General features: G+C 32.9%; 1 protein-coding gene across 1 annotated transcript in view; it reads left to right on the forward strand.

The window, feature by feature from the left end:
* LOC128229407 (uncharacterized) overlaps positions 1 to 13952 on the forward strand; it is a 35123-nt gene extending 21171 nt beyond the window's left edge. The window contains exons 2-12 of the mRNA XM_052941319.1: positions 7894 to 7956; positions 8098 to 8160; positions 9521 to 9793; positions 9943 to 10135; positions 10775 to 11023; positions 11116 to 11166; positions 11288 to 11443; positions 11905 to 12003; positions 12698 to 12796; positions 13085 to 13210; positions 13470 to 13952. Of these exons, the coding sequence (XP_052797279.1) occupies positions 7904 to 7956; positions 8098 to 8160; positions 9521 to 9793; positions 9943 to 10135; positions 10775 to 11023; positions 11116 to 11166; positions 11288 to 11443; positions 11905 to 12003; positions 12698 to 12796; positions 13085 to 13210; positions 13470 to 13748 (1641 nt within the window). The 5' untranslated portion in view covers positions 7894 to 7903 and the 3' untranslated portion in view covers positions 13749 to 13952. The remainder of the gene's footprint in view (positions 1 to 7893; positions 7957 to 8097; positions 8161 to 9520; positions 9794 to 9942; positions 10136 to 10774; positions 11024 to 11115; positions 11167 to 11287; positions 11444 to 11904; positions 12004 to 12697; positions 12797 to 13084; positions 13211 to 13469) is intronic.
* Positions 13953 to 14174: the final 222 nt, after the last annotated feature.

Consider the following 14174-nt stretch of genomic DNA (forward strand, 5'->3'; position numbering starts at 1 on the left):
CCCTCAAATGTAAACATAGCGTTGTTGTAGCATTTCTACAAACTCTTGTTGCAATACTACATGATGACTCCTTTTAACATAACCACCCGTACCGTCCTACAACACTTTCAGTACTTTGATTAGTTTAATATATACTACCTTGTCATGAGAAGTATTGTAAACTTTTATATGCAAGTTTGTATAAATTTACCACTGAAAGAACTATAATTAAATAAACCTTATACAGCATAAACCAGGAAGTATATAACTGAAACATTTTCTCAAGCGGTTTTAGTGGTAATGTATTAGTTATCAGCCCGTTTATTCACTTCCTGAAGTAGATTAAACATCTGGTTCAATATGGTCTTACATACGCGCTGTTTTTAATAAATCTGTATCGAAAGTGATAAACAACAAATTTAGGCAGATGTGTGAATATTGAGTTACATGAATTATAAATTGGATTGATTTGCAGGTAGGCAATTCGAGTACTTTAATTAAATGACCTAAACCAAAAGACAATATCATTTAATGTATTTAAGAAAGATTATATAATATAAAACATGTCTAATTATACTCCGACGTGTAAGTAATATACCACGAATTCATCAAATATATCAATATCTAAACACTTGCGTGCAAAATCAAAACTACGTTATGCTGTAAATAACATAAACGGATTTTGCAATTTACTTCCTGGTCATACATGTTTACTTTGTAGAATACTCTACATGTCAAGAAAAGGGCAGCCGTTCAACAATGACTCAGGGTAAGCTTAAAGCTGCACTCTCACAGATTTACCGTTTTTACAACCTTTTTATTTTTTGTCTTGGAATGAGCAAATGTTTGCGGAAATATCTGCAAACCAGTGATAAAAGACTGCTGATAAAAGATCAGATCGCAGATTTTCATATTTCCGTTACTAACGGTTTAAGAGAAATGCATAAAACATCAATACTTGAACTTAAACATAAACATCTGCAATCTAGTATTTTGTCAGCAGTCTTATATGACTAGTTTAAATGAATTTCCGCATAATTGGCTCGCTCCAAGGCAAAAAATAAAAAAAAAAGTTGTAAAAATGGTAAATTTGTGAGAGTGTAACTTTATTGTATTAACTTAGAAGATGAGGGCATAATCCTTAACATGTATCTACATAATAAATAGAACGTGATTAGTGGCAAAAATAAACATTCGACCAAGATGCAAACATTTATGTTGAACAAAGATAGTGTGTATATGTATTCTTACAGATGATGTGTGAATGTAGATGATTAATCTTAATTTTAGCTATTTTATCATCAAATGCACGATACAATCATTTCTGTGTAACAGTCATAATTATCTTGAGCATACGATGCATTTAAAAATAAAATTGTCTGCTCTGCTCTGATATTGAATACGATAATATTTTCGTTATCTTTGCAAATATCAGATGTAATGAACATGTGTCTCATTATTGCAGCGATAAGAACGTAGGTGATACTGATCCCGATGCAGACAATACTCAGCCTTTACCGATGAAGTAAGATCATGTTTTCGTTTAAATATTATCAATATCTTTTGGACAGTGACATATTGCAATTAAAAAGCACAAGTTCAGTAAGTTCGGTAAAGCTATTATACAAAAGAAAACATAAGAAAATAACATAAAATCATCCGATGAACATCGGACAAGTTTCACATACGTTTTAAGTGAACGATTATTTAGATGTAGATGCGTTTAGAGCCTTGTGACCCTATACGATATAGTTTCATTTAAAGGGCATTTGCATTCTGATATGTAAAAAAGGGCCAAACTGAAATCGGACGTAAATGACATATTTTGCAATCTTAGAAGGCCAAACCTTAACTCGTTTGTTATATTATTTTGGTTAACTCGATATTTTGAATATTTTGTTTTCTGCACGCAAAACTTACATACTTAAGGGTCGGACAATTTTACCAAAGTGCCTACGTCATTGCCAGGGAAGCGTGACGCGCCACAAAAAAGTGAATAAAACTCGATTATCATAGATTCACAAATAATTGAATCTACTTAACATTACGCGCACTTACTTCCGGTTCTACTATACTGTTGTGCGTTTGAAATATACACTTTTAAATGGTGATCGATCTTTAAAGTAAAACTTTAAATTTCAAGGAAGATGGATAAACCTAAAAACCACGTTGGCCAAACAGCTGCGTCCAACGACGAATCGGAAGAAAGGTAAGTGATTATATATTGTTTAACTTTATATCTCGAAACTGATATGAGATACATTTAACATTGTAAAATAAGAGTACCTTCACTCCTTCCTAAACGGCGCATTAAATTGCTATTTCTCCCAACTCGTCTAAAGGTAAATACCTCTTGTATGTTTCCGATGGATCAAGTGGCAGTTTTGCATCGGCTTGCGAAGTGACACTTGAATTGTTTTTACAAAGGTTATTGATAGACGATTACTAGCTCAAGATTCCTAACAAAATCATTAAAAGAAAAGAAAACGAACATATATATTTCAATCGTGATATATAAAAACTATTACTTAAACCCATATATTGAATTTTGCGTCGTTGCAGCATTCTAAACTAATAGCAAAAGTGCGGTTATTGCTCATCCTACAATGTCGCATCGCTTTTTTGTGTAAGTTAAGGGACACTGGCGTATTTCAACCAAGGCATAAGCGGCCCGGGTCTGCACATACTTTTCAAAATAAAATAAAATAAAAGTCCAAAATACCATATATGGCCTAATGGGGTGGAGAATACTTTTCGATAACAATATCAGCCTTTCTTCCTTTTAACATTTATTTTTATACCTCATTCGGAGAAGACGTGGTATATTGCTTTGCTCATGACAGTTGGTCGGTCGGTCCGGCTGTCGTTAGAACAAAGCTAGTCAGAGTGTTAATTCAACCCTTACTTGGCCTGTCGTCACAAAACTTAATATGAAGGTTGGGCCTGACCGAAATATGAACCCCATTGATTGTAGAGGTCATCGGGCTAAACGTCAATGTCAAAGTGACTTTCAACGCGATAGGATTGTCAATACTTTCTGAGTAATAATTGAACAAGGCCTGGACATATGGTCATTAGATTTTACATTAAGGCTATGAACAGTATATGACCCCTATAGATGATAGGTGTAATCGTTTTAAATGTTAAAGTCATAGTGGCCTTGAATTTGAAAACGTTTTCCGTGTGATAACTCAACAGTGCCTGCACCCATGGCACTCAACTATACTTGTTGGTTGAACCTGAACAGGAGACGACCCATATTGACTTTAGGGTCATAGAGTCAAATGTCAAGATCACAGTAACTTTTTACGCAAAAGAGTTGATAAAGCTTCTCCGAGTAATAAGTCAACAATGCCTGGACCTATGGTCATTAAACATTACACAGTGGCTGGGCTTTACCAGATAATGACGACTGTTGATTTAAGGGGTCATCGTGTTAAAGGTCAAGGTCATTGTTACCTTGAATTCGAAATATTCGTCTGAGTGATAACTCAACAATACCTGCACCCAAACTTGACTTGTTGGTAGGGCCTGACAAGTAGATGACCCCTATTGAACCTTATGGATTCTTAAGTCATAGAGTCAAAGGTTAAGGTCACCACACATATTGGTCATTCATATTACGTATCTGAACATGATTAACATATGTACCTACTATACTCAAACTTTGAACGGCCAAAATCCTAAAACTGCCTGAAAGAGATCCGATGTCAATGCCAGATTAGGTCCCATTTCGGTCTATGCATTGTAAATTTAATTGTCCAAATATTCTTGAGAAAATGGCGCTCAATGGTTGACAAATGATTGACAAACATCTCTTTTTTATTTGTTGTTGTTTTTCACAGATTTAGTAGAAAACGCATATAAGCGACCCTATATTGATAAGTATAGCAGGAAAGCATACCACCGAATCGCCCTGGTAAACATGTCCGACAGATATCCAATATAAATTTCAGGCTAAAAGGGTAGGGGTATACGTTTCAGATAAACATTAGCCGGTCTTTCTTTTGACGTTTACAGGTACCAGTTTAGCAGCTAAAATATAATTCCCAGTTTAAAGGCAAATGGTTAAGGCCTAACATACATTAAAGGAGATACATAACACGTCAAAAAAACAAATATAGACTAAACAGCCCTCGACATATAATTTTAATACATGTTTGGCATACTGCCTTGTAGCGACCTTCTGTGTTTAAAATACAAAGCATATATATGTTCTGTATATTATGTTTAAGCGTGAAAGTATATGCAAAATACATTATAACATTAACAAGATCAGGTAATTAGGACAAATTTATTTTTATTTTTAGGTCGGAAAAGAAAAAAGACGACAGTGTATCAAAATCAGTGACTACAGATGAAGAGAAAGACAGGTATTGTGTGTGTGTAGCATTTGAATAATGCCCTTTATTCTAACAAAAACACACGTATAAACTAATTATAAAAATACGTAAGTCTTATGTTGTCGTGTCAATGGTCATTTTCTGACATCATAAAAAAGGTTATTTATTAACACAAAGGACACAAGCCGCTTTTAATGCCAGTGTGGGATGGGATGTTCACTGTGTGGACAGTTGCAGTAAAACCGATACTGCTGTCCTCAATACTCGAATGTTTGTAGTGTTTCAGAAGGATCCCATTCAGCTTGATGCATGAAATGCCTAGCCTTTTATGGTTAATTGATAAATGAAGTTATCAATATGTATACCCTTTGCATTATTGCTTCTTAATCTTATCAAATTACTTCTTTTTGTGGATTGAATCATTCTAGTATTTAATCATACTTGCATACGTTTTACATAATTACATAGCTCTGTACACTCTATAAATGTTTTAAGGGATATGAAACTGATGACAGTATGCATTAACATATCTGATACTCGTTATTATAGATTGCCCTAATACACTGCACACACAATAGAAATACGAGAACGTACTGTCTCAATCCACTTGCCCTTACTCTTAAATGTTGGGTCTGTCTCCCGAACCGCATTGTAGGTATTCCTGTTAAGCTGGAACTATATACGAACACACGTAAACAATATGACTCATTGGGATCATGTGTAATGTTATGTCGTATAAATTATAGGTTCTCAAGTAAATAGCAAATGGATTAAAATAAATATCTTGAACAAAACGAGTCTTAGTCGTAAAATGACAGTTAGGTTTAGGACGATGAGCAACAAACATGGCCTGTTCTAAATGGGTTTACAGTACTGTTACTGTATTTTCATTGTATATTGATTTCAGAACAAATGTCCTGCTCACAACAAAAATCGAGCAGCTAGAACACAAAAACAGAGAGCTAGAACAAAGGTAAATTGAGGTTTTATTAAAATTAAATTGTGCAAATAATGATACAGGGTTGAGGTATGCTGTTAGAATTAAGTTTACTTCGAGGAGGTAAAATTTAAAGATTCTTGACCCGTATTACCTGGTTAAATATATATATACATATAACCATTGCTCTATAAAAACATCCACATGAAGTTTATAATAGATGTGTTTTTTCAATATTAGTTATATATGATTGAATCCGCCTTACGTTTGTCTTTGTAATTTGGATATAGAAGTGTTAACGATTCACAGTTTACACATCTTTCGTGTCGCGAAATGCTCTTGGCAAGTGGATTTGTGTTGTAAACAGTCAAAAAACATTAACCATTAAACCTTTTGTTAAACGAAATGGATGTGAGTTTAAAACTGGTCAATTTAAAAAAAAAATCTAAATTGCTTTACATAACCATTACACAAATATACACAATTAGTCATGTTGTTTCGTACACCATTTCAGTTTATATGAAACCAACCAAGAACTGATCAAAGAAAAGGAGAAAAACAAACAGGAATTGAAATTAGTTGTAGAAGATAAGGTCGGCGCAGTCATGTAAGAATTGTTTACAAAATACATTTCGATTTTCAATCGTGCGAACTATCGCAGTCAGTCGATGTACTGATTGTTGCTTTAATATTATTGTACAACACATGTATCAATTCATGAGCTATATCTCGTAAAAAATAAAAAATAAAAAAATGCATACGGTTCCCATAGTGTCTACCATTCAAGATTGTTAAAACTGCCCTCTCAAAAATTGACAGTTTAACATTTTCAGTCTCAGGATAAGCCGATTTTGGCATCAATGTTCTAAATACAGTAATATAAGATAACTCACAACTGGATGTGTCTCATCGTTTTAGGAAGCTACCGACAATCTCATTTTCCTTTAAACGTTTGTAACGCTTTACGCCATAAAACATCAATTAAATAATGAATTGAACATAAATAAAATGATATAAATGAATATAAAAACCTGCGAAGTTCAACTTTATTTTGTCAACACTTTTATATCTCTGGATTTCAGAAATTTACACAAACTTTGGCTCATTCCAAGATTGTTTAAGTCCAAACTTTCAATCTGTGAGAATGCGGCTTTAAAAGCTGATATATGCATCATCCTTGATGATTATTACGTCTTAGTTTGTAAAAGCCGCTCTCCAATTAGGTATGCCCGTGACCGAAATAGGAACGCTTCTGTATAAATTTTGTTTTGTAAGCCTTTTTTACACGTAGTGCCTATCTGTCCATGAGTATTCACATTCAATAGGCACATTGTAATATAAAACTCGCTAGTCAAAGTCACAAGACAGAATACATATATAATTATAATTAGCACAACCAAATGACATTAATGTTTACTTACATTTCAGGAAATCTGCAGCAGCTGAGGAAGAAATGGAAAGGTAAGAAAGCATCTTATTTCAAATCGATTCGATGTCAATAATACGTAAATCATAATATTTTATTAGATGTACCCAGGAATGAGTTGTGTAAATTAAAATGACTTAAAGGTGCTTTACAACAATGGGAGACGTTTAATAGTTTTGCTTTATCACTACATTTGATGACTTGTTCCAACTTTTAAACGCTTGGCTGACATTGACACTTCAAGCCGCGTCTTAAACTGAGCCCTCTAAATTGTGGACAAAGGCTGTGATGTCTAAGCCTGTTATATTTTTCTTTTACAGGCATAAGAGCGATATCGAAGACAAGACACACACGATTTTTAACTTTCATGAAAGGTATAGTTCCTTTATGATTTTGTTTTAATCTTGTGTGGGATATTTATTGAAGGTACGCATTACAATTAATAGGCTTTTGAGGTTCTATATATTCTGTTGTAGTTTATAAATGTTATTGATTTTATCGTGTGTTTACACAATTTATTGATGTAGACACGGTACTATATTGAGCATTTCAATCGAAGGGAGACTCAGAAAACATTAACTTTAATTGTTATTTCTCAATTCGATAAACCTTAAAAATAAATTCTACATCATTGTTACAGTTGCTCGTTATTATATTTATATTCGCTATGATATTTATATGAGGATGTTATATATCAAAATATTCAGTTTTAACTGGAAAGATGGCGATAGTCCTATAGAAAGCATTTCGTGTACAATGTATCACCATCTTAAAACTTATATACAAAACTTAATGAAGCACTATTTCTATTAAATGCCTCTTATGAATCAGATTATGATTTGGCCCATTTGTTGGTGATGTTATAACCCAGACTAACGTTTACTCTACATTTCCGGACTTGAAAGCCCGGATATGAAGCTATAAGTAAATCGCATTAAAGATTTGTTTATTTTCCAATGTTGGATAGGCAAATAAAAAGGCATATTACATGTGATATTAGAAATCTTGACATAATGGTTTTATCATGATTTGTTTAATATAAAGATGATCAAAAGTAACGGGATGCACGTGTGTGTCTTTAATAAGCATATACTTCGATTAAATGGTGACAACGCGTATCTGAACTGTTAAGAAACAATGGTCGTCAGACATCACGACTTAATCTTTTGCATATCAATTATGACTAATATTATGAATGTAATTTTTAGAATACGTCAAATGGAAGAAGCCGCTCGAGTGAGTGATAGGAAGAAGAAATCTCTGACCGAAAGGTTTGTGCAGAAGAATTATTTATTGGAATCGAAAATAAAACTATAACAGCTAATTTGTAACAAATTAGTTAGGCTCTATATTACGAGTGCTGATAAAATGTTGCTTTTATATGTTACAATTTTAATTCGATTATTTTCCAGCATAAACAAGTTGAAAGAAGAGGTAAGAGAGCGAGACCAGACGATTGGAAAGGAAAAAGAAAGGTAAGACTTTATTTTCAAGAAATAGTCAACAGACGTCGTTTACGCTACCTTTTCATATACTGCAAAACGGGAGTTTTTTTCAAAAAAATACACTATTGAAATCTTACCGAATATCTCTTGATTTCATACCTACATTTGACTATGTGTGTGTACTAGTTGCAGACTATTTAATGAGGCTTACCTCAATGTGAAACGTGAACTATTGAATATTAAAGTTAACACATCTGAATCCGATTTATCAAGACTTCAATTCATTCATATACAAATTTTGTTCGTACCAGTAAAATTAGATCTCTTTGTCATTTAAATAATTTAGATGTGTTTCTATTTTTATATTACTGAACTAAGTCTTAATTTGTATGAGCAGAAATAGAGTCATGTGAGGTGTTGAACTTAACAAAAACAACGATTCATAAAAGTTTGCATATGCACAGATCAATCCTTATTAGTTTTTACCCAAACAAAAGCAGACAACATCCTTAAATACACTTTTGTACCGTAAGCATTTTTGAAACATTTGTGTTTGTCATGGGTGTAACCCCAATTAGATTTGATAACTAATTACGGAATTCAGCATGAAATATCCATTCAAATGATACCACACACATACGAAATCACCAGACATCAAAAATAACATTATGGCAAATGTTGCCATAAAATGACAAAATATTCGTACATCTTTCTTTAATTCTTTAATTGTCATACAAGTCATGTAAAATTTATCTGATGAATGTTTTGTATTGTAAGATGTCAAAATTGTTTTTTTTTTATTATTCGTACTTCAAAATGCTTGATTATTTCCATTTTACAAAAATATGTTGACTGATATTTAAACAATATTATGGCATGGATTAACTTGGTAAATAACTTAAGTTTTTGGGATATATGAATGTCTCTAAATGGTATACGGCATGTAACCCTTAATTATTTCAATCCCTCTCCGTTTGTCAATAAAAAGCATGTAACCACTAACATATCATCACTTTAACCCCTCATAAAGCTAAGTCATGTTAACCCCTATTAAATCTTAGTCATTTCAACCCATATTAAACTTAAGTCATTTCAACCCCATATATTGAGTAATTTCAACTCCACATCAGCATAAACATTTCTACCCCTTGTGTTCTGATCAGATTTTGAATAAAACAATTGAAACGTACGTTTTTATTTCGTCTGAGGTGTCGGGAAAGGAGTTGATATGTCCGACATTCCTTCTAACGTTTGGCAATAGATCAGAAAGTCAGAAAGAAGAATTAAAGAATATACATATTATGTCGCCTTCATCTTAGCGACGTGAACGAACTGAAACATTATTCCAAACTCTGCGCTCTGTTTTCATAAACACACTTCCAAATTTCAGCACAAAAAAACTAAAGAAAACCCTGAATGAAACAAAATCAAGAGAAAAAGATCTCCAGCAGAAAGAAAAACAGTTAAATGAAAAACTAGCTTCCTTTCAAACGTCATACAATGAATTGGTTCAGTCCAAACACATTCTTGTTGAAAATCTAAAAGAAATGGAGGCATCGAAGTCAAAACTTGAAAAAGACCTTTCCAGAAAGATTGCTGATTACCATGTTCAACAAAAATATCTCAATGAATCGAAGGAACAAATACGTAGCTTGACTCTTAGGTGAGTATTTAGTTAATCAATAGTAAGCAAAATGATACGTACCTACGAAAAATCTTTATATAAAAACCTGTTATTTTAGTTTTATATGTCTTTTAAAACAGTCAGGTATTGAAATGAACATTATATATGTTGACACATCCATATTACAGGTTAAGCAAAATAGCCGGAGCAAACATTGCTTATCAAAACCCGAACATAGCAAATTTAGGTGACCCAAATCGGCAAACCAGGCTTGCAGAGAAGTTCAGCGAGCTTTATGACAACCAGTGGACGGATGCATTTGAACAAATAGATTTACAGGATGATGAGGAAAAAATTAAACGATTGTATGATATTTTAAAGGTATTAAATCATGTTATTATTATCAGTAGTATAACAAGTAGACATATTGTTATAATTACGGGTACTATAATCCAACGTATTGGTAGTAGTAGATTATTATATTTATAAGTAGCTGCAGTAGCAGCAGCCGTATTAGTAATAGCAGAGTTTTAAGACTGACCTTGTCGACAAATGTGAAATTTACTCATGGTAAATGTTTTATTTATCCTTCGTGTATTTTCACAATTAGGCAAATGCTTAATGTTTTATAGAACGAGTGCTGTTTAAATGACTATATTAATGATTTCATCGAAAACTTTGGACTTCACGTTTTAACGTCGTGTCAATGTTGCTGACATTTTAGCCCATTTGTAGGAAACTAAACCTTTCTTGCCTATATAAAGCAACATTATGTATATGATATTTGGTTGTTTTTAGCGATCATGTTTCTTTTTCATTCAAAGTATTCGATTTAACATCATTTTACATTAAATTTAACTATTTGTGACTTTTCAACAATTTTATTTTAGCAGCAGCAACAGCAACTTCAGTTTCAGCAGCAGTAGCAACAACAGTAAAGGTATAAAAAGAAGAAAACGTAGAAGTCGTACGGTAGCTAAATAACATAGAATGTTCTCAAAATACGTTTACATTATACAGAAACTCGACGGGCATTGCCTTGATGTTTGTTGGAATTATGACGCTGCTGTGAAAGAAAGCCTTACAAATCTGATTGTTACCAGTGAAATCAAAGTACTTACACCCGAACGAACAAAACAAGCTGAACACGATGCATGTTCATTATCGGAAAAGGATACCACTTTACCTTTGAAAGAAGAATCAAAAGAAGAGATGACTTGGAATATTGGTATACGCTACACATATCTGTGGCACAATAAAGAAACTGAGGTTTGTAAAAAAAAATACGTCTTTAAAATAAACAATTGGAAATCTAAATATGATGTTCAATATCATGTTTGATATGTATTGTGATGTTTCAGGATATAGGAGGCGGATGGACAATGATAAAATTTAACAACGATATTGATGTGGTAAGTACGCATGTTTTAATCGACATTTATATGTATAATTTTGCACGTTAATGACGGTTATATGTTTGGTATTTAAAATATAAAATGACTCAAAAGTGTATCTTATATTCTATATAATTAGAAATGTATAAGCCCTGAATCAATGACGGGATCTGAGTGTACAAGACTTTTAACTGGAGAGCGGAAAAGGGAAGAAAATGGAGAGGAAGGAGCAGAAGAAGAAGATGGAAAAGGGGGCAAAACAGAAGAAAACATGGACCCAGGTTCCTTTAAACAGGTCATTTGATACGATACATCATTGTTTACATTAACATACCATGTTTATGGGCAATACGTGTCGTGACTGTCAATTATTAGTTCCATTTTTCAAAATTGGTATGAATCATAGAAAAATTTTCACAGTGAAAAGTACATCAAAACAGTTGGTCATTTTGTATATATACGAAATCTTACACAGTTCTAACAGATTTATCAAATATCAAAAATAACATTCAGACACATTTTGACTGGTGTTGCCCTTTAAATCGTTTAAGTGTTACGAGTGCCATAAAATGTAAAATGTAATTGTAAATGATTTATGTTTTAAGGATTGCCGATCACATACAAATACTATGGCAAATTCTTAAAATGGAACATATAAATTGACTTGACAAGGTTCAACTGGGCACATGTTGTTGTATGAAGTGACAAAATTACGTATTGATGTATTATAAATGGCTTGTTTGATGTATCTTCCAGACTGGAAAAATCGAAGCTGAGAAGGAAATAGAAGGTGAACTTTCAGATGAAAATAATGAGTATAATCCAGATGTCAAAACAGACAATGAACCAAGTGAGGTAATATAATGATGAAGTTGTTTAAAAACGATGATAACTATGATGTAATTTTAATTAATCAGTGATAGTATGATAGTCCCCCTGACATGTTGCATGACAGATGTTTAGGGATCATATTGAACGGAGCCGTCGAGCGCGATGACACATGTTCACGTCCGCTCTCTTATTTGAGCAATTCTTATCCAGTCGCCATTCACCATTGAATGTATGCTGTATATGTAGCAATATGTCAAACAATCATTTGTAGTGCAGTTGTCATTATGTTTATCAACATCACGTTTATTCGTTTCTAAATTTATAAAATGTCATTCGACATTTTTTTAACTTTTATTTAATGTAATTTAATTAAAACTTTTACATGAACATTATCGCATATATATATGCGCGAAAGGTATCGTTTAAAAACTGTACAGCTTAAAAAGTACTTGGTTACATATGTTTTCTTCCACTCAGCAATAAAGGTTATGCATACTATATTTATAGTACGTCACTTAGCTTTACACATATATACATATCAGACGAAAAATGGCTTACATGCGCTGACATGACATCTTTGATAATAGCTTGTTTTGCTGCGATTATTAATGAGGAGTTCATGGATTATAATTTAATTTATTTCAAGCTATGTGTAAGTATTTCAACAAAACAAATTAAGGTTTCGTTGCAATACTGTTGACATATTGTTGTTCTCCAGTTAAAATCAGACTTCAATGTCAAGACGGAAGGAAATGAATGCAATGGCGATATATCTCAACATGATGTAGAGCCCAAAGAAGAAAAACAGACAAAACAGGTATTTCTTTTTTAAAAATATAATGACTGAAACAGTGGTTATATATCAGTCAAGGGGAAGCGAGAAATGCTATATGTTTTTTCTCATTACTGGACTTAAAAAGGAACAGAAATACTATCAGTACAGCCGGTCATAACGATTCATATACCTTATATTTACATACGTTGAAATATCCAATTACCTCTATTCGATTGTTACTGAATCAACTGTCTATAACATAAAGAAATACGTCAAGTTTGAAATTTGTTCAATGTACTTTATTTATTACATGTATTAATGTTTTTGAAGGATGAACATAAAGAAAACGTAATACACCTGAAGTTTGATTTCGATACACTGACCAACAGCCATAAACAGACCATATCTGAAATCCGAAGAATCGTGCACGCACAACTGGAAGATCAAGTTGTCAAGGTAATAACAATGCTATGCTTTGATGTTGTTTGAATTATGCAAGATTGTCAACACGGCCGTCGTCCATTTAACTATAATGACATATTATCTAGGGAAAATTAGAATTAAATAACATCAACGTCTGCTTGTTTCGTATTCCATTTAGGAACATGCTAATAGTATACAATAAAGATGGTCACTGATATTAAGTGTAAGTTTTAAATTGTTTAATATGATGTTAAAACATTTAACTAATATACTAATTTTCTTTGTCGTAAAGGCTATTTCTCAGGCTGTGTTTGAAGAAATGGAGCTCCCAAGAGAGACAGGGATCGTCTCCTACGTAGAGGAATGTGCAAAAATATGTTGGCTAGCGCGTTTACATGATCCGCCGATTTATATTGAGTTTGAAGAGATCGAAGATGACTCACCGTTTAAGGCCGAAATGTATAAGGCATATACTAAGACAGGCAAACGGCTGGATTACGTTGTTTGGCCTCCTGTTTTCCTATATAAAAATGGACCAATCTTAAGCAAAGGTGTGGCACAAGGAAAGTAGTGCTAAAGTCGCTATTATTCTGTATATGTTTACTTAAGGTTCAAACAGGATAATGTTTATAATGCTGGTCACTGGCCAGTTCTGTTATTGTTATTAACACATTGTATATGTGTACTACTTAGTGCATGTGCATTTTTCTCATCGGATTACCACTGTGTTTGATTTGTTTTATTTATTGGTTGAAATAAATGTTAATCATGTTTAGCGGACTGAATAGAGTTCGTTTTAAAACCAATATTTTCACCTGTGGAATACAAATTTCGTTTATGGCAACATTCGTTTGAGTTATAGCGGATAATATATGTATATGAACTGAATTCATTACTCATCCCCTCATCCCCTTATCCCTCAAAAGTGTATATCATCATTGAAAAGTACATTAAATCTTCTATAAGAAGAGAAATAATGGTACAACAGGCTTTATAT

Source organism: Mya arenaria, chromosome 3 (genome assembly GCF_026914265.1).
Source record: "Mya arenaria isolate MELC-2E11 chromosome 3, ASM2691426v1".
NCBI classification, from domain to species: Eukaryota; Metazoa; Mollusca; class Bivalvia; order Myida; family Myidae; genus Mya; species Mya arenaria.